The sequence below is a fragment of the Pleurodeles waltl genome, chromosome 1_2 (genome assembly GCF_031143425.1).
Source record: "Pleurodeles waltl isolate 20211129_DDA chromosome 1_2, aPleWal1.hap1.20221129, whole genome shotgun sequence".
NCBI classification, from domain to species: domain Eukaryota; kingdom Metazoa; phylum Chordata; class Amphibia; order Caudata; family Salamandridae; genus Pleurodeles; species Pleurodeles waltl.
In genome coordinates, this window is record NC_090437.1 from 1119661429 (window position 1) to 1119689052 (window position 27624).

The window sequence follows — 27624 nt, forward strand, 5'->3', positions numbered from 1 at the left end:
TAACTTGGGCCCACACAACAGAATGGAGCCATAAAACACAGGCAGTGCTCCGTGCCTAAACCCATCTTACTACGACCCGCGAATAGGAGGCTCCACTCACAGAATCAAATGCCTTTTAGACAGGCAGTGACCACAGTACCGTTGCTTCAACTACACAGCGTGCATTTTAATGTACTGTTCAATCTAGTATGGATACGCCACATCATCCTTCCAGGCAAAAAAGCCCCTGATAGTAGTTCTCAGTAAACTAGTGTGCCTATACAAGTATAGAGTCCACCGGTCAGTCGTGGCCAATCCCGTGGTCTCAATATTCAGATTGACTTGTAGGAAGTACAGTTCTCCGGGGACTTTCCTGGCTTTCATAACAATATTATCATGGGGATGAGGTAATGAGGTAAACAACATGACCTCCATTTACATTCCAAAGAGATGGTTACCTATTTTGCTAAAAAAAAGAAAAATAAATAAATAAAAAAAACAGCAAAAGAGTTTCGCCAGTCATTCATTGGCCTTGAGTTCCCACTCTTATTATAGGTGGGAAATCACAATGGTGGCCACATCAACTGCTATGTTCCGATCAAGCTCAAGACTATTTGCACACCTCAAACAGGGTAAAAGTCAGGTCTGCTACAAATTTCTCACTCTCCTTCTCATTGTAAGATGCATAGGATCTGGACAGAGCTTCGAAATGACCAATGAAGATGTATGCCATAGGTCTGTCTCGGAGTGTCACTGCTCCGTCAGTTAACGTAACCCTGCGAATCCACCAAATGCACTTGTCTCTCTTGTCTAACAAGGCTAAGAGTTTTCTTGCTTTATTTCACATACCTCTGTTCACGTAAGTTCAACTTTCCATCATCATTCTCTATCTCTGCCCTATATTCCTTCCTTTTTAAATCTCAGGTACCCCATCACTTCAAGAATGTGTTGTCTGACAATCTTATTCTGGTTTGAGCATGAACCCCAGGTATAGTACCTTTGGAAAACAAAGAAACAAAGACATTGCACGGAGCCGGGGAGGTGAGGCGTCACAGGAGCTGGAGCTGGTACGTCATCAGTTCCTTACTTCTAACAGGGAGGTAAGGCATTGGTTCCTTACTGCTAGGCAGGGGAGGTGAGGCGTTGATTCTTTACAGTTGCAGGGGAGGTGATGCAGCATCAGTGGTAAAACGTCGGTTCCTTACGATTCAGCAGGGTCAATGAGTGTAGCAGGTTAAGACGCGATGCGTTGACTTCGCGTGTCGCAAACAGACCACAGGGTCAAAGGTACTGGGGCAGAGTCAGGTGTCACTGGCATCAGGTCCACGGCATTTGGAACTCATGCTGTGGCAGGACTTCAGGAGCACTGCAGCAGTATCGGGCCTGCGGAGTCAGTCACAGCATTGCACTCAGCGTGGACCATGGCTGTGGTGCAGGCAGCAGCGTGGAGTCAGGCAGCGGCACCGGTTCTGAAGTCACTCTGAAGTCAATGTACTTGGTTTCTTCTGGTTTACATCAGAACTCACTCCCAAGGGCCCAGGAACTGGATTTGGCTCCACTTGGCAAGTCAGAACTCTCAGCAAGAGAGCCCAGGTGCTTGCAAATGAAGTCTTTGATGTATGCAAACTCAGTCCAAGCCCTTGGAGAACCTTTGGAGCCAGGATGTAGAAAGCAAGGTCCAGTCCTTTCACTCCAAGGACAGAAGCAGCAAACAGCAGGCCAGCACAGCAAAGCAACAGAGTGGCAGTCCCTCCTACAGCATCTAGCTGTTCTTCCTGGCAGAATGTTCTCAGCCCAAAAGGATTTTAATGTTGTGGGCTCAGAGGTCCAATACTTATACTCATTTCTGCCTTTGAAGTATGCAAACTTCAAAGGAAAGTCTTTGTAGTGCACAAGACCCTGCCTTTCCTGCCCTGACCCAAGACACACTCCGGAGGGTTGGAGACCGTTCTGTGTAAGGACAGGAACAGCCCTATTCAGGTGAAAGTATCAGCACCTCACAAAACTCTAGCCCAGAAAGATCCATCAGGACATGCAGGTCACACCTCAGCTCTCTTCATGTGGCTGTCTAGAGTGAATTCAGAAACAGCCCAACTGTCATCCTGACCCAGACATGTACTCCACAGGAAGGCAGAGGCACAGATGGTTAAGCAGGAAAATGTCCATTTTCTGAAAGTGGCATTTCAAACTTACAATTTAAAAACCAACTTCACCAAAAGATGCATTTTTAAATTGTGAGTTTAGGGACCCCAAACTCCGTATCTCTATTTTCCCTCAATGGGGATTACACATGAAAGATATTTTAAGGCAATCCCCATGTTAACCAATAGGAGAGATAGGCCTTGCAATAAAGAAAAAATAATTTAGCACTATCTTACTATCAGGACATGTAAAACACACCAGTATATGTACTACCTTTTTAATACGCTGCATCCATGGGCCTGCCTTGGGCCTACCTTGTAGAAGAAACTTACATGGAGTAAAAGGAAAAGTTTGGGCCTGGCAAGTATGTGCACTTGCCAGGTCAAAATGGTAGTCTAAAACTGCAGTGGCAGAGACATGTTTACAGGGCCACTCGTGGGTGACACAATCAGTGCTGCAGGCCCACTAGTAGCATTTGATTTACAGGCCCCGGGTACACATGGTGCACTATACTAGGGACTTACTAGTAACTCAAATATGCCAACCATGGATAAACCAATCACCGATAAAATTTAGACAGAGGACACTTGCACTTTAGCACTGGTCAGTAGTGGTAAAGTGCCCAGAGCCCTAAAGCCAGCAAAAACGAAATTCAGCCCAGGATCAAATACAGGAGGTCAGAGTCCAAAATGACTGGGAAAACAACACCAAGAGCTGTCAGGTCTAACACATATCATGAAGCTGCATTATCACCTTACTTATCAGCTTTGTCTTCTGTAGTTTGGGTGGCAGGTTTATACAGACTAACAACATTCTCTCTTCATCCTAAGTACCTGTCCCTGCAAATGTACTCACTGATCACCTGGTACAAATGGCAGTGCACTCCCAAGATAGCCAGCATCAGTGGCTCTTTGTGTCTGTTATATGAGAAACAGGGTCGATTGTAATCTGGATGGCCAAATTGTCAGCAGCAAATTTTCTTCTTCTTCAAGAAAATACCAATGACCATTGTCATACATCTGCTAGGCATCATGATCACCCTGGCTCTCCGAGTCTGCAACTTAATCGGCGCCCTCAACATAGTCAACCTCCTAACATTTTGGGGCATATTTATGAGCCCCTAGCGCCACATTAGCGATATTATTTTTTACACTAATGTTGCCCAACAAGGTCAAACTCCCGGCACCATATTTACAGAGTGGCACAATGCATGCATTGCACCACTTTGTAACCCGTTGAGCTACATTATGCATGCGCCATTTTTTCAGCCCCCCAATGGGGGAACACCCCCTTTGCATAGGGGGCGTTTCCCCATTAGGGGGGCTGGAAAAATGGCGCAAGGAAATCTCAGATTTCCTTGCGCCATTTCTTTTGCCACTTTTAATGCCTGCTCAGAGCAGGCGTTTAAAGGGGGCTTCCATTATTTAGAATGAACCCCTATGTATACTGCAGAGTACATTAATATCATCACATAGCATGACGCTATTGCCCCCTACTTTGCGCCATGGTGCACCGTATTTTAAATACGGCGCACACATGGTGGTGGTAGGGGCTGCTCAGGTGCGCAGGGAAAGTGGCGCTGCACTCCGTGATCTCTCATGTTAACTTGCTCAAGGCCTGGGAAGAACCCCAAACCGCTACAACCGCCCCAAACGTTTCTGTTACCCAGATCAATTTTGTTAATATATATTTATTTTTTATAAACATCTTTATTGATTTTATTGTTATAACAACTTGATAACAGGTCACGTCTACACCGTCGGCTTGTAATCACTGTATTACACCAGACAGGGTTTTGATAAAAAAACTTTCTTAAAACATTGTATCCCCAAACGAATTTCACGTTGAGCAATCAATACCGTACTTGAGTGTTTCATTGTCATCAAATATCACAGGACCCCCTTCCATTTACCCAACATCTTATTGTATTTGGCTGGACATCCTCTCATTTCATAGACTAGCTTTTCCAGCTGAGCACACCAGTCCACCCCTTGCCTCCACCGAGTAAGTGTGGGCACCACCTCTGATCTTCAACTGGCAGCTATGTCTCGCTTGACCACCAGGTATGCTATCCCCAGAAAGGCACAATCTGCCCTGTTGTTTCCCACTCCCTCCAGGACACCCAAAAGGATTGGCAGCGGGGCCATCTCCATCCCCAACACTCCGGATATTTCGGTAGTCACTGCCCGCCAGTAGGCCTCTATACGTGGGCAGGCCCACATCATGTGATAAAAGTCTGCATTAGTCTGTAAACAACGGGGGCAGGCAGAGTGAGGCTGGAGACCTGCTTTCTGCATTTTATCGGGTGCGAGGTATGCAGCATGTAGGTAGTATGTCTGTACTAAACGGAGGTGGGAGGCAATGGCCAGGCCCCTCGGGGCCATCAAGGCGTCCTGCCAATCCCTCTCCTCCATCTGCTCCAACCAGCCCTCCAATTTCTCTCAGAGACTCGTAAGTGGCTTCATCGTGTTCGGACCAAAGTTTGATATATTTGGGAGACAGCGCCATTGCCCAAATCACCCATCAAAACCTTTGCCTCTGCTGGGCTAAACTTAGGGAGGACTGTGCCAGCCTGGATATGGGTGCTCAGTGCATGTCAAAGCTGTAGGCATTTGTGAAACTGGGTCTTAGAGAGTGAGTAATGTTGTTGCATTTCCTGAAAGGAGAGCATGTTAGTACCCACCCAGACATCTCCCAGGAGCGAAATACCTATTGTATCCCAGCTGTGCAAACCCTCCAGAGTGGAAACGTCTCGAAGCCACGTCCCCTGCCACAGTGGAGTCTGCTGGGTGAGACGCACCCACCACCCTGTTTCTCGCTATGCGCCCCATAAGTACCATCCTTGTCACTTCGGGAATTTCTCGAGGTAGAGGGACTCCATACAGCAGTCCAATGAGCTTCGGGAAGCCCACTGTCAGGAGTTCGAGCTGATATGCTGGGTCTGACCACCCACCCCCCAAGCAGTCATTAAGTACTAGCAGTTGCGCAGCTAAATAGTAAAGGTACAGGTTAGATATTCCAAGCCCCCCTTCGTGAACTCCACATTGGCATTTGTGTAGTGCACGTTGTGGGCAGGAGTTATACCACATAAATTGCCATGCACGGAGTCCATTTCCTTAAGCCACCACTTGGTGAGCTGGTAGGGAAAGTTCTGAAGAAGGTAAAAGAAGCGGGCAGATCATCTTGTATAAAGCAATTCTCCCCTGGACATTAAGGGTTAGGGTTTGCCATCTCCTAAGGTCTTCCTTCTACTTCTGGGTAAGTGGCAAGATGTTAAGAGACTACCAGCTCAGGCAATAGAGCAACAGTGATACCCAGATACCGGAAGCTATTACGTCAGATTGGTATATTAGCTTGCCAGTAGTAGCAATCCTTCACGGGGTGCAGCAGGACCAGTACAGATTTATCTGGGTTAGGCACTAGGCCAGAGGCCTCAGAGAACAAGGTTAGCAGTTGCTGACACCGGGGCTGCTACTGGCTGGGTTTGTCAGGTAAACAAGTATGTCGTCCGCGTATAGGGCAATGCAGTCTTTTCGTCTGGTGGGCCAAGCCCATCTGTTGAGTAATGGGTCTTCTCTCATGATTTTCGCCATTAGTTCAATTGCAAGGGTGAAAAGGATTGGGGATAGCGGGCATCCCTGGCGGGTCCCTCAGCGGATGGGGAAAGGGTCTGAGATCACTCCATTCACCTGTGCACGGCCGGTCAGGTTGGAATAGAGGAGCTGCACCATCCTTCAGTATCTGGGCCAATCCCTGCTTTTGTAAGCATTTGAAAGAGATCTGACTAATCGACTTAATCAAAGGCTTTTTCGAAATCTATTAGTCGTAGTGCCAACTGTGAGGGTAGAGAGTGGTGTTAGTCCAACGTGGGTGTGGAGCCGCCGGAGGCAGTTTCGAGAGCTTCTGGTTGGCATGAACCCTCATTGTTCTGGGTGGAGTAGGGAGGGTAGCACCCTCTTCAGTCTGGTAGTGAGTATGGTGGAGTGGATTTTAATTTCAGTGTTTAGAAGGGAAATGGGACAGTAGGCAAAGCATTGTAAGGAGGGCGGTGGGACTTCAGAAGTACGACAATAGCGGTTTGGTCAAGGTCTAAGGGGTATTATCCAGCCCGCTTGTTCTCAGCATATAGATTCAACAGGTGCGGGCTAGAAGGTCCCCACACTTGTTGTATAGCTCCACCGGAAACCCATCCGGTCCTGGAGTCTTACCCGGGGTCTGCGTCGAAATAGCCTCCTCGATTTCCTCTACTGTTAGAGGGTTCATCTAGGTCCTTTTTTTCTATGGCAGAAATGCGGGGAGGGAACATGTCGCGTGGCAGTGGTGCCTCTCTCTCCAATTGGGGCCGCGGACGCTCTTCATATAGCCCAGTGTAATAGGCCGCAAAGCTCCAGGCGATAGATTGGGCTGTCGTACAAGAGTTGCGCGAGTCATCTATGATTTCGGAGACAATTCTACCAGCCAGGGGCCAGGATGCCAATCAGTGCAGCAATTTCCCATTCTTGACCCCCCATCCATAAATTCGGGCAGTTGAGGCACGCCACGTGTTTCGCTGATTCAAGGTTGAGATGACGGATTTCTTCCCTAAGTAGCCCAGTTGCCTAGTGGTTAGCGGGGTAAATTTGCCTTTCCAGATGTAGTGCTTGGACCTCAAGGCTCGTCACCCGCTGGTTTTTCATCCGCTCTCACACCCTAAGGAGATGTCTACCATATCCTCGGATGGTGGGTTTGCAGATGGCCCTCACCGTGCCTGACGACTGCACGGAGCCAACAATATGCGTGAAGTAGTAGTCAAGCTCTTTTTTCAGGGCTTGGACATATTCGTCATCCTGCAAGTACCAAGCATTTAACCGCTGGATCATCCATCTGCACTAGAAGTGGTGCATGGTCAGAGATCCCGTACGGGAGTATCTGCGCACCTGTAACTCAGCAAATGTCTGATGCTGGCATAAAAAGGAGGTCTATTCTTGCACGTGTATGATGTGCAGCCGACGTGTGTGTGTACTGCCTCACTCTGTGGCGCCACACATCACAGAAGCCCAGACAGTCAGCCCAGCGGCACAGTTGCTTGGCTTGGGCGCTTTGGTTCACAGATGGCGCACCAGTGCTGTCAGCATCTGGGCACATGACCGCGTTAAAGTCAGCCCCCGAGATGGTCAATCCCGGGGGAAGTTGCACCAGAATCTCCTGGAGGGTCCCCAAGAACCGTTCCAATGTACTGGGGGGGTGTACACATTTAGGAGATTAATCGGTTGGACATTCAGTGTTCCCGCTACAGTGACATATCAACTTGTGGGTCTAGTTTGATCCTGGAGGTCACTATGGACGTCAAGGGATGAAGCAGTATTGCCACCCCCATAGAGCCTCTGGTAAAGCCCTCATGGTAGGCCCTGTCGTATCCGCCACGCAATAACATAGGGCACTGAGTGCCAGCAAGTGTGTTTCCTGGAGCATTATTATAGAGAGGGCAAAGCGACTAATAGAGCCAAAAACTGCTAAGCGTTTGATTTTATCTAGGAGTCCGTTTACATTTAAGGATAAGACTGCCCTAGGGGGCCCCGAAGTGCACGAGGCAACAGTGTTGTAAGGCATTTAAGACTGTGTATACATCTAGATCCCCATGGGAGGTGGCCTGTGGTCAAAAAGCTCCAATAGGGGAGCCATGTGTAGAGAGTAAATCTAAGGGTATGACGGGACCACCTGAAAAAGAAAATTTGTTAACATACATGAAACATAACAGCAATTTGTCTACTAAACTTCCCATGAGTACTTCCTCAAACCACCCAACTGCACCCAACCCATACTTCCATCCCCGCAGCATCTGTCAGAGTTCTGCAATAAAGCACCTATCCCGCTTTCATTCCTGGTCATGAAATTTCCCTTTCATTTCCTCAGGACTCACAGGGGAGCAATGTTTGTTTTGTACTTCATACTAGGGAGGGAGATTGGCTAAGGCGGTCAGTTACTTGAGTCATTAAGTTCTGCCCCTCCACTTTGTTTCCTGCGGCGGGATCGCTTGCACCCTGGGTTACGCCTCAGTCCCAGCGAGTCATTTCGTCTGGATGTCGGGGAGCCCCCTGGATGAAGGGGGGGTCCTCTTCTGGCAACATGGTGTTCTTCAGTCCAGTCCCAGGCAGTTTCTGGTGTGTCAAAAAAGAAGTACTTCCCATTTAGTAGGATCGTGAGGCATGCGGGGAACAGCAGCATATATGACAGTTACATTGCTCTAAGTTGACCCCTTCATATGAACGGTGCTTGTTCTGCAACTCCCACGTGTAATCCGGAAATATTAGAATTTTGTGGTTTTCCCATCGGAGGGCAGTCTGTGCTCTCGCTTCCCCAAGGATAGCATCTCAGTCCTTAAAATGAGAAACCTGGCGTTTATTGGCCTCCTTTGCCCTCCCGGCAGGGGTTTGGGCGCCAGTGATCTGTGGGCTCGTTCAACTGCAAACCATGAGGACAGCTTTTGCTCTGATAGCCAGGTTTGAAGCCACTGCGCCAGGAACTTGGCAGTCTGGTTCTTCTCCACACTTTCAGGGAATCCTACAAAGCGCAAATTATTGCGCTGGGGGCGATTTTCTGCATCTTTGGCTCTGTGGTATAGTTTGCCTGTACGTGTCAGCAGCTGGGTCACCTTGGATTTAAATTTGATTATCTCATCTTCAATTGTTGAGACGGCATCTTCTGCCACTTTAATACGGCCTACTGCTATCCGTAGGTCCTGTCGGAGCAGGCCCACATCTTTGTGCACTTCGCCGATTTTAGTCTCAACGCTTGTTGTGAGGACTGAATCGCTTGGAGGATGGTGTCCAGCCCCTCCACCGCTGGGGTCCCAGGTGTCATGGCACTATTCCCCTGGGGGTTCAATTGAGTGGCGTACTGGTCGATGTGCTGCTGTGATGCCTGTGGTTGTTTATTGAGTTTCTCCTTCCCCAATGGTGGGACCGGAGGGGGCTCAAAGTTACAGCTGCACCCCCCCTCCCTCCTTCTTCGACATGGGGGTACACCAACCATTGTCTGGCGGATACGAGCTGAGTGCTGGCGCTGTCCTTGTATTTCCTTGGCACCCAGGTTGTACCCTTGTCCAAGGGGTCTCTCAGGGACAATCAATGGACATGACGAGGGGGAGGGGAGGGAGGAAAAATCCTAATGGCCCTGCAGGTGAGGCGTCCCTCACAATCTCCCCTCTCTCCCCTGTTGGCTACTTCACTGGGGTTGCTCTGGGCCCCAGCACCCCTTGTGGTCATGTGGTTTACTGGTCAGGTGTCAGGACTTGTCGGTAGTTTAGCTGAGCCCTCGTGGGCACACCCTACCCGCGGCACCAGGGTGGGGGGCACAACTTGCAGCCTCACCCCAGGCCGCACCTTCACTGCACCCTTCGCTCTGGCTTCTTCATCAGTGCGGCCTGGTCAGTTTATGCTTCTCGTGTGGTTCCCCTCGGGCCTCCACCCTGGCGCACACACTCGGGTCCCCGCTATGCCTTGTGCCCTCACACTAGTCTATGCCGTACACCTGGCCTCCAGCCTGATGCCGAGACGGGGCCACTCACCTGAAAAGCAGGATGTCCTCCTGGAACACCTCTCTGGACTTCGTGATGGACACAGAAACCCCGGCAGATGTCCCAAAAGGAAAGGAGGAGTGGAAGAGAAAGAGACAAAACACTGTCGCATCTTGCCGGTCCAGCCAGGAACCCTGTATCTTCGGGGGCAGGTTGTTGTTGACAGAGTGATGGTAGAGTTAGTGCACTCAACTTCCTTGAAACTGAATCTCTCATTCTGATATGGGCATGGGAGCGGTAGAAAAACACCTAGATGCTCCAGCACTTTTCTTGGATAATAATAACTGTTGGCACAATTACTAACACTGCATTACCAAAAACCCAAACTGAGTACCATAACAATAATTACTGCAACACTAGGGCTGGTTTCACAGAGATTCACTTTTGCACACTACAATTAGAACTGTGGTTGCACTTATAATGCAGAAGAAAGACAAACAAGGGCATTAATTATATCACATATAACTTTCCTGCATGCATAGGTTTAAACTAAAAGGAACAAAAACAATCCAAGAAATACAACTGTCCACTCTGGGTTTAAACATTTAGGGTGGCACAGTTTGGTTTCACTGTGTGTGTGAAAAACCCTTCAAAAGCAAATTCCTCATACCTGAAACACAGGCAAGAATGACACAATTTAAATCCAAGAGTTATGCTATTACAGAAAGAAAAGTCACATAAATGCTCTTTTAAAATTGCACTGTCACTTTTTGTAGTACTTGAGCTCAAGCAGATTTCCTGAAGCACATTTAGGCAAGTAACTACAATAATAATGTAGAATGTTCAAAAATGCATTTGTCTCTTCAAGATAAGCACTCTGCCAAAATACGAGGTCTGAAATACACCAGCTGTTCTAGGAAAGCGCAGCGCTCAAAGAACAGACTCCCTGGAGAATACTAGTCACTTAGCTGCAGTCTTTTCCGGAGTGCTGAAGGAATGCCTGGTGTCAGCTGGTACAGGGACGAAGAAAAGAATTACCTCAAAAGTCCTGAATACGAGGATGACAGCAGGCGCTGGACTGCCACATCAGATGCTGAGATCAGGAAGCAAAACGAAGCCAAGCAGGGAGGTATGCTTCACTTTGCTATTTATAGCCAATCAGGAAAGCAGTTGAGTTTCCACATATGGATGAGTCACCACACACAATTAGAAGCACGTCTACACCACACCCAATTAGAAGCACATGTCTACACCTGCTCACATTAGCAAACAAGCATTGGTAAAACAAGCATTGATAAAACCAATTGTGTAACACAGCATATTATGTTTACTTAGAAACATGAAGGTTAAACCAAGAACAGAGATATGATTTAACCCTAATCCCTGGGGATGCTGACAGATAACGCAGGAGGCACCTTGGGGATTCCTGACACCCGACCGCACGGAACAGCACTCTCGGAATTAGTCAATGTGTCCTCCCGTCCCCTGTTTTCGGCCAGAGCGTACACTGTGGTTACTCCCCTTCAGTCTCCCTGTGCGGTCTTTGCTTCTCACCTCCCGGTCTGGTCCTCCGTTAGGCATGACCCTCAGCTGGGCCTCTTTTCTCGGTGCCAGGGGTTCAGTCACCGCTCCTGGCATGGACCCAGTCGCACCCAGCTTGCCGGGTGGAGCCCACAGCATGAGCCCCCGCCGCGCTGGCTTTTCTCCCTGTAGAGGATTCACCTCCGCCAGCCCGCTCCTCTGGCCTGTCACTCCCGCCAGGCCTGCTTGTCGCTCTGGCCACACATGTGAGGTGCTCCACTGCACTCCTGGGCCCTGCCTGGGCTCCCCCAGCCGACTCAACTGCCCAGCTGGGCGTCCCAGTGGTCCTCTGGGCCTTATAGGTACCACAGCTTCCACAACCCCTTTACTGTGTCATAGGGGGTTACGATCACAGAGGATGAAGTTTTATGTGCAGGATATTAGGGCTTCTAATGGTGGATTGCAGAGGGGTCCGGAGCACTCTCAGAGTGCGACCGCCATCTTGAGGCCCGAAGCCACGCCACATTTTGGTAATATTGATGACTATACCTCCAAGACCCCAGTGGAGTCACCAATAGAGGCAGTAAGGACTGGTACTACCCCGACTGAGATACAGAAACAACAGGTAACACATTGTTGAGCCAGTATCCGGGCCTACTATCAGAAAAACCCAGATGCACGCTCTTAATTTCCCATGACATCCACACTGAAGGAACTAAAGAAGAAAGATTAAGACCCTACTGTATCCCAGCTGCGAGGAGACAAGCAGTAGAGCAAGAGGCAGAAGCCATGTTGACGGCAGATATCACTGAGCCACCGAGTAGCACCAGGTGTTCACCTGTAGTAACTGTACCAAAGAAAGACGGGGTCTGCGATTTTGTATTGACTTTCACCAACTAAATGCCATATCCACATTTGAGACATACCCCATGTCCTGAGTATACGAGCTAGTGGAAAAATTGGGGAATGCTAGAGTCATGACTACCATCGACCTAACAAAGGGATATTGGCAGATACCTTTCTCTCCTACAGCTAGAGAAAAGACAGCCTTTTTGTCCTCTTCAGGTCTTAATCATTTCAAAGCACTACCTTTCGGCCTGCATGGGGCCCCTGCTACCTTTCATAGATTGATGGACATATTGTTGCGGTCCCCCATCAGACCTATGCAGGCGCATATTTAGATGACATCGTAGTATATAGTCCTGACTGGTATATGTACATTTAACACCTCAAACAGATATTGACAACATTGAAGGAAGCAGGGCTAACTCTTAATCCTAAGAAAACATTGTTTGCTACTGACCACATCAAATACTTAGGATACACTGTCCATGCAGGGACTATCCGCCCCAGTTGAATAAACTAGAGGCGATCCAAAGTATTCCACGACCTACCACTAAAAGAGAGGTTTGCTCTTTTCTGGGTCTCTTGGGGTACTACAGACGCTTTGTTCCCCAGATCTTGGAACTTTAAAGTCCTCTCATGGACTTATTATCCCAGAGGGTCAGGGGGAAAACTATTCTATGGACTGATGCACAAAAACACAGTTTTGTACAACTGAAGAAAGTACTGTGTCAGGCCCCCATTTTACAGTGTTGGACTCTGAGAAAACCTTTGTTTTGCAGAAAGATACCTCAGGCTGTGGACTGAGGGTCGTACTGTCCCAGCTGGACATGCGGGATAATTAAGACCTGTTCTGTATCTGAGCCATAAGCTGTTCCCCAGGGAAACTCATCAGCCATCATTTAAAAATAGTGTTTGGCTATTAATTGGGCTATGGAGTCCTTGTAATATTACCTGCAGGGTCGCTCATTTCTGCTGCTGACTGATCACACTCCCCTCACCTGGCTAACTCAGCACAAAAATACAAATCCTAAGGTGTTCTGCTGGTATTTATCCTTTCAGCCTTTTTCGTTCCAGGCTCTCCATGTTCCGGGGAAACTACATGGTAATTTAGACTTTCTTTATCGATGTCCTGTTCCTGAATGGCCAGATCGTCCATTCCTAAAGAGAAGGCAGTGCAATCTGGTACCAGAAGATTCTGGGACTCCCAAGATGGCCACGGTGGATGGACAGACTACTGATAGCGCTTGTGTTCTAGCAGGCCGCTGTGAAATAATCAAGGGTCCAGAGCACCTGACGACCTCAAAAGACGACGCCAATCAGCTATGCAGCACATGTGTTTAGAAGAGGAGCGACAGAGGAGAAGAGGAGAGAGAGACTGAGCAAACGGAAGAAGTGTGCCGGGGAACGGAGAGCAAGAGCAGACCCAATCCGGAGGCAGAGGACGGAGAACGTGATGGGCGAGCAGAGGCCGGTGAGGTGCAGGAAAAGAGTGAGTAGAGTAACGTATACAAATCCAGTTACCAGGTGAATCAGAGGAGGCTGTGGTTCCAACTGCTGCGACCCAGGAGGGTCTCCGCTTCAGGCAAGTCCTGTGGGTGGGTGCATGTGCCTTAAGACAGTGGTGGGAGGGTATTTGTTTTACAAAAGAGTAAACAATTTATGTTGTATTGAAACGCACTACTAGTGCACAGGTGATACCATTATTACTGTCACAGAGAAGCTACACATAGTGGGCTGCATCCAGGAGCACGGGCGACGGATTTTCATTTACCAAACTAGCCATTGATACTCATGCTATATTCTGTTTAAGGGTTACCACTTCCCATCCCCTAAAAGAGGACAAAAAGGACCCTGAAGAAAAGGATGAATATCAGGAACTTCATATCTCGGTGGTGACCAGGAAGACGCTCTGTCCAAACCAAATAAATCAGAAAAACCTCAGTACGGTCTATCATGCATCAGTGGGACGGTGCTTAGGTTCATAGAGGTATGATTCAAACATGTCAATCTATGAAGGCCCCAAATAGTTGTTTTTCACCCCACCCTACCTTCTCCTCCGTTCACCCCATATTTGGTCCACGTCATACCACTACTACTGCCCTTTGCTGCCCCCTCAGTCCTTCCCTCTCCTTCCCATCTCTCTATCCCCTTCGTTTTGACCTGAACTGCCAAATCAGGGTTCTGCGTGGCGTTATTAAATAATTTGCATTTCCACCCAACTTTGGTTGCCCTATACCCATGACATTGTTCCTCCATCATCCAACATAGCCATTTCCCTCTTTCTTCCTTGACGAAATTTAGAAATTCATGCTCCTAAGACGTACATACGTACCCCTGACTTTTAATGGGGAGGAATCCATGAGGGCCTTACATCTTGGACAGCCTGAACAACAGTAGTCACTTAAGAGCAATACTTGAGGGGTATCCATTATGGCAGGATGTACCTTCATGCACTCCAATATATTGAGGATTGTATTTAGAAAGTTACATTTTCGTCTACTGCATATATTACTTATCAGTTGACCTCTTGGGGGGAATGCAATGTTACAACAAAGTTACAACAAGCATTGGCAAACCTAATAGATCTCGCCTATGCAATAGCTATTGGCTTTGTCAATGTGTTTTAGACATGTTGTTCACCAGCGCAGATGCTGTTCAGCATGACGAAAAGTTAGTGGCATAGAGGAGAGTGTAGTGTTGTAGAGTGGAATGGCAAAGAGTGGAGTAGAGTGTTGTAGATTGGAATGGCAAAGAATGGAGTAGAGTGTCGCAGAGTGGAGTAGCATGTATTGCAGTGGCACAGTGTGGAGTTGTGTAGACTGTTGTAGAGTGCATTGGGGGCGTAGTCTTGCAGAGTATAGTGGCACAGAGTGCAATGACATTGAATTCCACAGCGTACAATGCAGTGTCTTGGAGTGCAGTGACATAGATTAGAGTGGTGCATAGTAGAGGTGAGAGGTGCAGGGTGGAGATGAGTGGAGTGGCGCAACGTAGAGTGGTTAGAGTGGTGCGGCGTAGAGTTGAATGGCGCAGAGGGCAGTGGTGCTGAGAAGAGCTGAGTGGCATAGAGTGCAGTGGTGTAGAGTACAGAGTAGAGCAGAGTGCCATAGAGGGCAGCGGAGTAGAATTGCCAAAGAGTGCAGTGGTATAGGGTGTATTGGCGCAGAGTAGAGCAGCGGAGGGTTCAGTGGCAGAGAGTGCAGTGTTGCAGAGTACAGTGTCAGAGTGTAGTATAGAGCAGTAAAGAGTGGTATAGAGTGGCGTGGAGAGCAGTGGCATAGAGTACAGTGTTGCAGAGTAGAGTGTGGTGGCATAGAGTGCAGTGACAGAGTTCTGTTGTGTACAATACATTGGCATAGAGTGCAGTGATTAAGAGTAGAGTGGCATAGAATGAAGTGGCATAGACTGGACTGGTGCAGAGTAGAGTACAGTGACACAGAATGCAATGGCAAAGATTAGATTGTTACAGAGTAGCGCAAAGTGGCATGGAGTGGAGTGGAGTGGTACAGGGTATAGTGCAGTAGCGAAGAGTGGCATTAAGTGTAATGGCTTAGCAGTAAAGTGGTGTAACCTGCAGTGGCATAGAGTACAGTGGAGCACAGTAGATTAGAGTGGTGTACAGTGGATTGGTGTAGAGTGCAAGGGCACAGAGTTTATTGTTACTGAGTAAAGTGCATTGATGTATAGTGTATTGGCATAGGGTGCAGTGTTGCAGAGTGGCGTAGAGTACAGTAGTGCAGAGTGGTGTTATGCAGAATACATTTGTGTGCCGTAGACTGGAGTGGTGTATACTGGAGTAGTGTAGAGTGCAGTGGCGGAGAGTGCATTGGCACAGAGAAGAGTGGTACACGGTAGAGCAGAGGCGTAGCATAAAGTGGTGTAGGGTGGAGTACTGCAGAGTGCAGTGGCATAGAGTGGTGTAAAGGGGAGTGTTGCAGAGTAGAGTGCAGAGGGTATGGAATGGTGCAGATTAGAGTGGGGCGGCATAGAGTGAAGTATTCATGTTGGAGTAGCAGACTGCCATTACAGACAACCCATTTTCAATTGAAATGGCTATTGCATTTACATAGATATACAGTTCTACTAATAAAATTATACAGTACACAGAGGAAAGTGTGTGGCAATGGCATCACAATGATTCCTTTTGATTATATTAAATTATTTGTTTCCAGCACACTTTAAAAATTACAAACAAATGTGCTTTACTTGTGCGTTCATAATTCTGATATTGAAAAAACTTAACAGTTCATTTAAATGTTGTGTGCTAGAAAAAAACTCTTTCCGACCCCCAGTATCCAGCAAGATTGTATCATAAATCCTCTCAGTTTGAAGTCAGAGAAAGGAAAGTAATGAAGTGCACTTGGAAGACAGAGTCTGACATTTAACCTCTGTCTTTGAATGTACAGCAAATGTGACGGCAAGAGAACAAGACTGAAAGAACAAGACTGTTAACAGAAAGCAAGTTTGTGGAAGGATACAGAAAACATAGTTTAGGCAAGGGGAAGGACGAACTGAACCTGGAGAGCCTAAAGCAAGTAAAGCCAACAAATGGAAAGCCAGAAAGTGTGAGTTACAAAACAACAAAGCCAACCGTAATCAACAAGTGGAATGCATTCCTGGGTCAACTTTCTGAAAGTCACCAAGATATATTTAGCAAACCAGACAGCCGTGTGTCTGGAAGACAGCAACCAAAAAGGACACAGCCGTACATAAGAGTAGCAGACACATTTTGCTGGGTATCTTCTTAAACAATTCTAAATCCAGATAGGTTCCTCCTACAATAAAGATAATAGATAGTGGGTCAACCTGTTAGTTGAAAGGTTAGAGAGATCCTCATGAAGCTTGGTTCTCCCGTCCTCTCTGAAATGCAATGATTTTTGGGGTGAACACTGGAGATAGAGGCAGCATCTTGCCTGCTAACGCACTCCTGGAGTGGCCACCCCAACAGAAAATCGTCCTACTGTCACCTGAATTGTCTGCCACAAGGGCAGACTAAAGGAAACAAATCAATGTTGGTCATCATTTCCATTCTTCCCACTTGCTTAAGTTCCCCAACTAGGAGTTACAAACCATGTTGTGTGGAAACATGTAAGAAAATGTTTTCTTACGTATTGATAGCATTAATACAAGCATTGCTTTCTTACCGGATGTAGATCATGAAAAATGCGTGTTCTGCCTTTCTTTATTGGGGGTCCGGAGCTAAGAAAAAATAAAACACAATCAGTCAAAGAAATAAAACGTTGCCACCTAGGTGTCATAGAATTCCTGACTGTGGAAGTCTTTATGACTTCTTTTTTTGCAATGCCTCTCGAAAACACCTTCATTTTTTCAATATCACTGAACACATCACCACCACCTCTCTTGTATGTGTTTGAACTGTTTGGAACAGTAAAAGAAAGAGAAAGCATAATCCTCGCCTCCGTGTCCTTAATAGAACTGAAAATTCTTGATGCGTAAGCTAGAATTATTTTTATTTTCCCTCCTAATTCAAGTTCAAGGTGTATTTAATGAAGTCGACCTTTATGCCTTTAGCTCCAAAAGAGGATCAACTAGGTCTTTGAGTAATTTAAATTAAGACACTTGGCAGTCATTCATCACTGCCTTTTAAAAACACCTTCTGTATAGGTGTACATGGGGCAGGATCTGCTAATATAACGTAGATACAGGAGTCGTCAGCGTATGACTGGACATGGGCAACACCGGTTTCTTTGCTCCATTCTCTACAGTCTGAATTTCACTTTCACAGACTGCTGTTCATTTTTGCTGCTCACCTTCTCCGTGTAAGTGTTGTATTCATTCACAACTATGCATTGAGAGACATATCAAAAACTGGCCTTACCCAAACGTTATTGTAAACACTCACTGAAGGTACGGCAAGCACTCTTTACCATCGCATGTGAATACTGTCACTTACACTGCCAACGTTTCTCTCAGTTTGCCAGATATGAGGTGATCAAAGGCGTCTCCTGCCTTAGTGAGCAGCAATGCATCTTCTTCCTTCTCATATATGCCCAGGACGAGGCCCTAAGAAACAGAACACACAAATGTAGTAAACAAGTTATTATACAATATGATATTTTTTTAGAAGAAGTACTAAATTGCACCCTTAAGTATTTATCCTGCTTCTGTCCCTCTCTTGTTCTGTCAGTCCTTGTTTCATAGGAAAGATATATCTCTAGTTTGAAATCTTTAGACTCCTCCTCATAGGTCTCAATAATTACTATTATAGTGGAAGCATCATAGCACGCGCACTACTGCAATTGTGGGGGGTATTATAGCATTCTTATTAATGCCACTCTGAAGCCATCAAGGATTAATATTGCTTTTTATTCATTAACAAGTGTGGACTTTACTTCCTCTTCTTGTGTTTGTCTCTTCCTTGGAGCATGGACACATTACATCTGCCCTTCCACTACTCCCTTTTAAGGGGCTACTTTTTTTCCTTTTTGTTTTAGCACTCTAAGAGTTTCTAGCTGAATCCATAGTGTACTTCTTCCCCCTCAATAACACTTGCTCGTGTTGCTCTTTCGCTGCCCGTGTGTATCTCCCCCACCCTTGTCTGTAATGCTCTAGTGTGTTACCACTGCATTACTTTTCCACGCAAGAGCTTCCCCATCCCACTTTGCGCTCTCTCCCATCCGCTTGCCCCTATGTTCTCTGTTTGTTTTCTCTCACCCACACCCTCCATTTTCTTTTCCCCCATCCACACCCTCCGTGCTCCTTCCCCCACCTGCGACCTGTATTTCTTCCCCCATCCACTCCCCCACGTCCTTTCCCCTCACCTGCATCCCCTGTGATGGTCCCCTCAGCCCACACCACCCATGTTGCTTTCCTAGATCTGTACTTCTGAACACACACTGAAGCATCTGTTTTGCTCCCCTTCCCCCACACCAACACGTGCACCTTTTTTTTTTCTTTTTACATATAGATCCAATTCGGATCGACAAACTAAAAGAAGGAGAAAAAAGCACTTGTATAATTTTGCAGGTGAGTACATGCTTGATGCTCGCACCTCCAAAACAACGCTGCTGGTTCTGTCATAGGCTAATTTTTTTCTATAATTAAAGCCATGCTGCATCGCATTGGGGCTGACCTACAGCATGACTAGAACCACTATCATTATTACCTAAATGTTTAATAACACCGATGATGTGCCACAAAGGCCCTGTACTCTTGCCCACTTTCTTTGTATATCAATCAAGAATGTTTACACAAAGAAACTCACTTCAATGATATACAGAGCTTGCCAGCCTGAAACTGGTGAGACGTTTTATTTCTAGGAACAAATACTGTATACATACCCCCCAAAACGTTGTACTTATTGACCTAACATTTTCATAACAACCTCTTGAGGCTTTCCACAAACCACACAATTATCACCTAGAATTCCTACAGGTGAAACAAACTGGAATTATAGCCTAAAACCATTCATTCAAGCCAACCTTTCCAACATGGACAGGGTACGAATTACAATAGAAAACAATAGCCAGGAGCCTTATATTCCTTTAACAGTGTATTCTGAAACTTCTGGTGATTAGATTTCTGAGCACGCTACTATTCCATTAGCTGAGTTATCTCATAAGCAAATACAATCACATTCTCTTATCCTGACCCCAGTTCCACAGAATATTTTGTACCAGGTTCAGGATTTTACGCATTATCAAGTGCTAATTGCTAACGCGTTAGGGGTCAGGCCACAAAAATCCTAAATAGGTCCCTAGAGATGGGAGCAGTGCCCAATAAGTGGAAACATGCAGTCATTAGACTGCTGTTAAAAAACTCTACCTAAATCCTATGGATATGAACAATTACCACCCATATCACTCCTTCCAGCACTGGAAAAGATTCTAGAGAAACATGTTTTGTCTAAGCACAGGATCAAAGTTATTGGCAGTCGCAGAGGAACTTAAAAGGTATTTTGGATTCGGGATGAACAGCTGCTATTATTTTGCTAGATTTAATCGCTGAATTTGACACTGTTGATCATAAGATTTTGATGCACAGACAAAGAAGTAGGGGTGAAAGATAAAGCTTTGAAATGGATGCAGTCTTTTGTAGAAGAACAAACCTTTCAAGTAATGGAAAATGCATGCTTTTCAGATATCATGGCCTCTAAATGTAGGGTGCTCAGAGATCTGCCCTTAGTCCCATCTTTTTTTGACATATACCTAGGGTACCTAGCTAATATTGTGATGGAGAATGGGCAATTGTTAGACTTTTTGTCTCTGTTCCCCAGGTTGTTGATGTGTGCTGGACCCTGATTTTGCAGTTTTTGTTACTCTGGGCACTTTACCACTGCTAACCAGTGCTAAAGTGCAAGTGCTCCTATACAAAATGTGTATGTAATTGGTTCATCCATGATTGGCATACTTGATTTACTGGTAAGTCCCTAGTACAGTGCACTAGAGGTGCCAGGGCCTGTAAATCAAATGCGACCAGTGAGCCTGCAGCACTGGATGTGCCACCCACATTAGCAGCTCTGTAAACATGGCTCAGACCTGCCACTGCAGTGTCTGTGTGTGCAGTTTTAAACTGAAAAATCGACTTGGCAAGTGTACCCACTTCCCAGGCCTAAACCTTCCCTTTTCTTACAGGTATGACACCCCCTAAGGTAGGCCTTAGGTAGCCCCGAGGGCAGTGTGCAGTATATGGTTATGGTAGGACATATAGTAATGTGTTTTATATGTCCTGACAGTGAAATACTGCTAAATTTGTTTTTCACTGTTGCAAGGCCTGTGCCTCTCATAGGTTAGCATGGGGGCTACCTTTAAATATGATCAAAGTTTAGATTCCCTTTGGGAGCAGATAGACGTGGAGTTTGGGGTCTCTGAGCTCGCAATTTAAAAATACATCTATCAGTAAAGTTGATTTTAATATTGTGTGTTTGAAAATGCCACTTTTGGAAAGTGAGCATTTTCTTGCTTAAACCATTTCTGTGACTCTGCCGGTTTGTGGATTCCCTGTCTGGGTCAGTTTGACAGTTGGGCTGGTTGCACCTCTCACTAGACAGTGACACAAAGGGAGCTGGGGTGTAGTCTGCATTTCCTGATGGGCCATCTGTGCTAGGAGGAAGGGAAGGAGTGGTCACTCACACCTTAAAGGGCTGTGCCTGTCCTCACACAATGCAGTCTCCAACCCCTGGTGTGTGTCTGGGGCCTGGCCTGGGCAAGGCAGGATTTCACAAACAAGAGAGACTTTCCTTTGAAGTAATCCTACTTCAAAGGGCAAAATGGGTATAAGAAGGGCACCTAAAACCACAGTCTTTAGAACACTTCTAGAAACTAAGAGGAACCTCTGCCTGGAGAAGAGCTGAGGAAGAAGAGCTGCCCTGCCTGTGACTGTGCTTTGTGGAGCTATCCTGCAGTTGCTGCTTCTGCCAGAGTAAGAGTGCAAAGACTGGACTTTGTGTGCCTTCCATCTTGAGAAGAAATATCCAAGGGCTTGATTTAGAGCTTGCCTCCTGTTGTTTGAATTCTAAGGGACAGCAAAGACTTCTCTCTGCTAGCACCTGGAGCCTCTGCTGAGACTCCTACCCTGCCAAGTGGTGCCCATCCAGTTCCTGGGGCCCTGAAAGGAGAAGCAGGTAGGACAAGAGTGAGAAATCCACACACCAACCGCCATGCAACGCAACTCCGAGACGCAGCTGAAAAATTGATGCGCCGCCAGCTTCACGGCTGAAAATAGACGCTCGGCTGCAGCGCGACTGAAAGATCAACTCATGAGGCTGGAGAAACAACGCGCAGCATCGCTGACGGAGGCTGGTGAGATCGCAACCTGCACTGCGTGGTTTTCTGATCATCGAGCGGCACCTTTTGCGACGCAAACATCGCTCGGTGTGTAAAAACGACGCAAGGCCTGCCCAGACCCGAGTGTGTGGTTTGAATCAATGCATCGCTCTCCTGCGGAGAGAAGAAATGACGCATGCCGACTCGATTGAGGAGAAACGATGCACGGTCTCGCTCATGAGTTGTATTGACACATCGCAAGCCCTTTTTGATGCAGACTCGCCCGTGCGGGGTTATTTTTGACACACCAAGTTACTTTTCCATGCTAACAACATTAGCATTGTGTTTAAAACTACATGAAGACTCTTTTGGTTTTTAATTCATAACTTGACTTGTGTATTGTGGATGTTTGTCCTTTTGGTCTTGTTTTGTTTAGATAAATATTGTCTATTTTTCTAAACCTGTGTTGTGTCATTTTGTAGTGTTTTCATTAAGTTACTGTGTGTGTTGGTACAAATACTTCACACCTATCACTCTGAAATTAAGCCTATTGCTTGTGCCAAGCTACCAAAGGGGTGAGCAGGGGTTAGCTGAGGGTGATTCTCTTTTACCCTGACTAGAGTGAGGGTCCTTGCTTGGACAGGGGGTAACCTGACTGCCAACCAAAGCCCCCATTTCTAACAGCAATTCTACTTTATCGTATACAGACGATACCTTACTTAACTGGTGGTTTCATTGGCAAAAAAACACATTCTTGACAACTGCAGTTGGCCTCATTCCTAGAGGATGTGGCCAAGTGGATGGCAAATTGCTGCCTTAAACTTAATGGAGAGTAAAGATGTTTTTGGAAAATAACCCGCATGCAACCGTAGATGTAGGATGGCTGGATTGTTTGGGTAGCCCTCCACCTCTTAAATCCCTTATAAAAAAACTTGGGTATGTGGATGGATAATGCCCTTATGATGGATTCACAGGCAACAAAAGTTGCCTCTAGCTATTTTGGCATAATAAGGACAATCAGAAAAATCATTAAACTTCTCCCAGAACACTCTAGAAGTACAGTTGTACAGGCCCTGGTAATTTCGTGCCTGGACTATGGAAACTCTAAATACTTAGGGTCTCCGAAATACATTACAAAAAAGTTACAGGTAGTACAGAATGCAACGGCTAGAATGGTACTGAAAATCCCTAGTACAGAATCAGCAACAGAGGCGCTGAAAATGCTGCGCTGGCTGCCCATCGAAGCGAGAATCGTGTTTAAAACCTTAAGCCTAGTGCATAAATTGGTTCACACCAAAGGCCTGCAGAAACTAAGAGGCATTTTATTGCTTTAATGCCCTGCCAGACCCCTTAGAACAGCTATGGTGCATTTCCTGAATATTCCAAGAGTTAGGAAATCAGGATGAGGAGGGAGACCCTTCACCTGTCTGGCACCGAAACTATGGAATTCCTTACCAGTAGAGATAAGATTGATTAAGAAGGAGCCAAGATTTAGGAAGATGCTTAAGACCTGGCTCTTCCCATAATTTTCACTACACCAGTAGATGTGGTTATATCAGACAGGAGTACATGGTAACTGTCCCTCTTTCGCACCTAGCCCTAGGAGGCCTAAGAGTAGCCATGCACTCTACAAATTTTCAAACATAAACATAAATGTACTGGTGCTCTCATAGGTGGCATCCATAACAGTCTGCACCTTTCCATATCCAAATTCCCATGTGTCTCAACACATGCTTCAGGTTAGTTTTCAGAGATGACAACATCTATCAGAAAAACAAGTCCAAGAGCAGATGTAAACTTAAAAATTAGAAACACCATGATGCTAACTACATCTGTACAAAAGTAAAAGAAATACTTCAAATCGTTCATAGCTGTTGAGAGATTGCTTCAAACGGTGCCAAGTCTACTGGCTCTGCCATAAATGCTAATTGTATGTGTATGTGAATAGTGTCTTTCATTGTTCATAGGAGCGAGTACTCATTACAGAAAATCATTGACAGAACAAAAAAAACAAAAAAGAACAAGGGTGTCAGCACCAAAAATGTAATCCTATAATTGAAAGCTGCACCACTTTGGTTTACTGTAACCTTAAAAGATCACCCTGCTCAAAGAAGGGATGCATAGTTATTTTTAAAATCAGACATTTGTAATGGAACATAAATGTAAAAAAAAAGCCCAAATAAATCCATTCAAAATCCCAAATCCTGCACCCCAAAGTCCATTTTGCTTCGAATCTAATGCCAGACACTCATGAAATCAAGTATTGATTTGCTCCCAAAGTCAACAAGTCTAGGTATCCCAAAAAATGTGTTTCTAAAAGACAAAATCATACTCAAGGGAAAAGTTGTCCCAGTAAACATAAATTCTGCAACAAATCCTGCCAGAGATGTACCACGCTTGTAAACAAAAAAAGAAAAAAAAAAATCAAAACCTCAAAACAGGTGGACCAATACGAAACAAAACTGATTCAATTCTAGAAGCCAAAGGAAACCTTGATCAAAGAGATCAATGTACGTCACCCCCAAATGCCTTACAAGCCAGGGATAGATCATCTCCTGAACTCCAGTTGTCAGACTGTGGGGTCAAGATGTTGGAGAATATAAGGAATTATCAGAGAGATCTAGAGAGATTTTGAGTTATAGTTTCATCAAAGAATTGTGCTAGCGAGTTTATTAAAAAAAATACTCTGTACATTTACAGTGGTATAGGTCCACAGACTACAAGATGAAAGCTATCCAGAAGGCCCTATAGTCCCATACAGACCGCCTCTTACAAGATGAAAGAGGAAACTATATTTCCAGCTCTCTTTTAGACAAAAGTTTTGAGAATTCTTTATCTACAAAAAGGTTCCACAGGAGATGTATTGTATTTGATGTTGTGCGACGTTTAGACAATCTTGTCAAACTGTCACAAAGTATAGCAGAAATCACCATCCTTGGTACCTTTAAGAATAGTCCCTTTCATTGTTAATGGGAGAGAGTACTCATTACAGAAAATCATTAACAGAAATAAACCCAATGGTGGTTACTCAGCGTTATTACATGATGGGATCAACACCTGCTGAGCAACAAGTATGGCAGAGTTGCTTTTGGAATATATCACAGCAGAGGTCCTTATGGTAGCTGGGGTGTAGTAAGCCCAGATGGATATCAAACACCTGACTGCTAGGCTTTGGAGAACTGGATTTTTCAAACATTAGCCTGTTGTTAAAGGTCTATACCATTACTAGGAGTGGAAGTATTTGTCCACATACATGTCCTGGACAAATAGATATTCACCGAGAGGTGAAGGGCTAAGACAGATTGTATTTTTTGGCCTTGCAGCCTTTTTTACCCATCTCAAACATAACAGGATTTTAGGAGTGAAGTATCTGTGTCCACATTCTGACCATATCTATAGCACACATTTGTCAATAATTGTGAAATGCACTGTAAAGTGTGTCATGTGGACCTGAGTCACAAAGTGAAAGGCACGCAATGTCAATCTAATTTGTCATTAAAACAACTGCTTAATTTACCACAGACAGACCGCAAGCACCTGCATGATTCAAAGCATCCCCAGAAAAATAATAATGTGATACTGACAATATATCAGCTTTAACCACAAATGCAAACAAAGAAAATGTCTGAAGTGTAAAATTATTTTTTCTGTTAGAAAAGTGCAGAAATGTTACACAACCACAAACACTCCTCAAACCAAAACTGAAAATTATATTGTAGTTTTATGCACCAAAGAACATGTTGTTCACCAAATAATTTATAGTTTTGCTCACCAATTAACTTTTGATGAAGAATGGCATTTTATTGCCCTGTCTGTGTAAAAATGTCAATTATCAATTTCTTACATAAAGAATTTACAGGCTACAGAATGCTATCCTGTTATATTAAGATATGCTTCATCTTGCAAAATCGTATTTCCTATCAGACTGAGATAAAACACCCAAGGTTCCAAATGATGGAGCTCACAGTGGTGCTCCTAAATATAAGTTTCCTCAATTGTCTAAATTTTCTGTCTAAAGAATTGACTAAATTGCCAAAGACATTTCATTTTCAATTGTATCGAGGTCAAAATCACCTCAAATCGAAGCTATGTGGATTCTTCTTGTTTGCCCAAACATTATGTTGTACATTTTATAATGATGTAATGTTGAGAAAAAGGTCCTTTTTGAAATAGTGCAACAAAAATAAATGCAAAATCATTGATTATCAGGCAGAGCTAAATGCATGTTCTGAAAGATTTATTTCAATGATCAGGAAATATGTAATCTATCTACAGACGAGGTTTAACAAATGGCATGACAAGAAACTATTCTACACTGGAATATCCCAGCAATGGTAATAAGTGTCAACTGCATGAATATCTTTAAATGCGTAAAGCGGGCTTTAATGTGTATGGCTACCAACAAGCACACTGACTGGAAATCTCTTCCTCATGAGGAAAAATTTAAATATATCAATCTCACTTACCTGAACGATGGCAAAACAGAGGTCAATCAAATATTCGTTATGCAGTTATGTTTACCCTTATTTTAGATGAAAAAAACAACCAGTACGACATACCTGTGTCAGGGACATTGATGTTTATGTATGTACGTCTGTATATATGTATGCATGTGGTATTTCTATTGCGCAAACCTGCCCAAAAAGCAGTGGAGCGCTGTACAGGGCAAAAGACCCGAATAAAGTCAATGAGGGGTAGGAGAGGTACCTAGTTTGTAGACTGTTTACTCATTGTGATGGAGTGTTCTTTAAAGCGGTGCATCTTTAACTCTTAAAGTAGCACTGGGGCAGTCCTGATGGATAAGGGGATGTTATTCCGGATCCTTGGTGCATAGATGAAAAAGGTATGCTGCTTTGTTATTCTCTTTTAGACATTGTTTGTAATTTGTTGATGTCTTGGCTGTGGGTGTGCAGAGAACCACCAAAGGTGGTGAGCAGAATAGCAGGGTTGTTGGTTATGATGGCTTTGTATAAGATACAGCTGGTTTTCCTGCCAAGAGGAGCCAACAGAGTCCCATCATGATCATATCTCTTCAGGCCCTGGATAATAGGTGTTGCAGCATGTAATCAGCTCTTAGGGGGGCCCAGTGTGGACCTTGAGAGGCCCTTCACTAAGGCGTTATCACCATACAAATGTAAGAATAACACAGCTTGAACAACAGTTGCGAAGACTATTTTTGGAAGACCCAGTTTCTCTTTCTTTAGAAGTGCAAGTTAGTACACCGTCTCTTGTTTTTTCAGTGAAAATTGGGGTTCGTAGCCTTTACGGTTAAAGTCACTGAGCCAGATTTGTACTGTTTTTGTTTGTTCTTGACAAATAACAGGAATTCCGTCTTAGTTGGGTTGAGCTTCAAGTAGGCACTGAACATCCAGGTCTGATGTGCAGGCAATGCTTGAGGTCTTAGATGTCTGAAGCAGAGGAAACTTTCAAGTAGAGTTGTGTATTATCAGCATATTGGGCAATCTTGATGTTGTTATCTGTAAAAACAGCATTAAGCAGCTTCATGTAGTGGCTGAAGATGAGAGGTGACAGTATGGAACTCGGTGGGATTCCGCAAGTGATGGGGGATCATTTGAGACCTGGTGGTGCCCATGTGAACAAAGTGGTATCAGTTGGAAATGTAGGAGCAGAATCAGTGAAAAACATTGTCAGTGAATCCCATTCTAGACTCCATGGTGCGTATGACAGTGGGATAGTCAATTGTGTCAAAGGCAGATCAGAGGTCTAGCAATATCCGAAGGCAGGGGCTACTTCCTCTACAGTTACGAGGCAATCGTCTATGACGTGTAAGGTAGCAGTCTCTGCTATGCAGCACGATCGGATGTGATGTGCTTGCACTTCACTAGCTCCAATTTATGAAAATATATTCATATGTTAATCTGGGAAGACACAATTTGAATAACCCAAAAATGTAAC

General features: G+C 45.2%; 1 protein-coding gene across 1 annotated transcript in view; it reads right to left on the reverse strand.

The window, feature by feature from the left end:
• Positions 1-27624, reverse strand: part of LAP3 (leucine aminopeptidase 3) — a 159468-nt gene that overhangs the window by 110013 nt on the left and 21831 nt on the right. The window contains exons 2-3 of the mRNA XM_069202263.1: positions 17898-18007; positions 17128-17182 (exon numbers count right to left, since the gene is read on the reverse strand). Of these exons, the coding sequence (XP_069058364.1) occupies positions 17128-17182; positions 17898-18007 (165 nt within the window). The remainder of the gene's footprint in view (positions 1-17127; positions 17183-17897; positions 18008-27624) is intronic.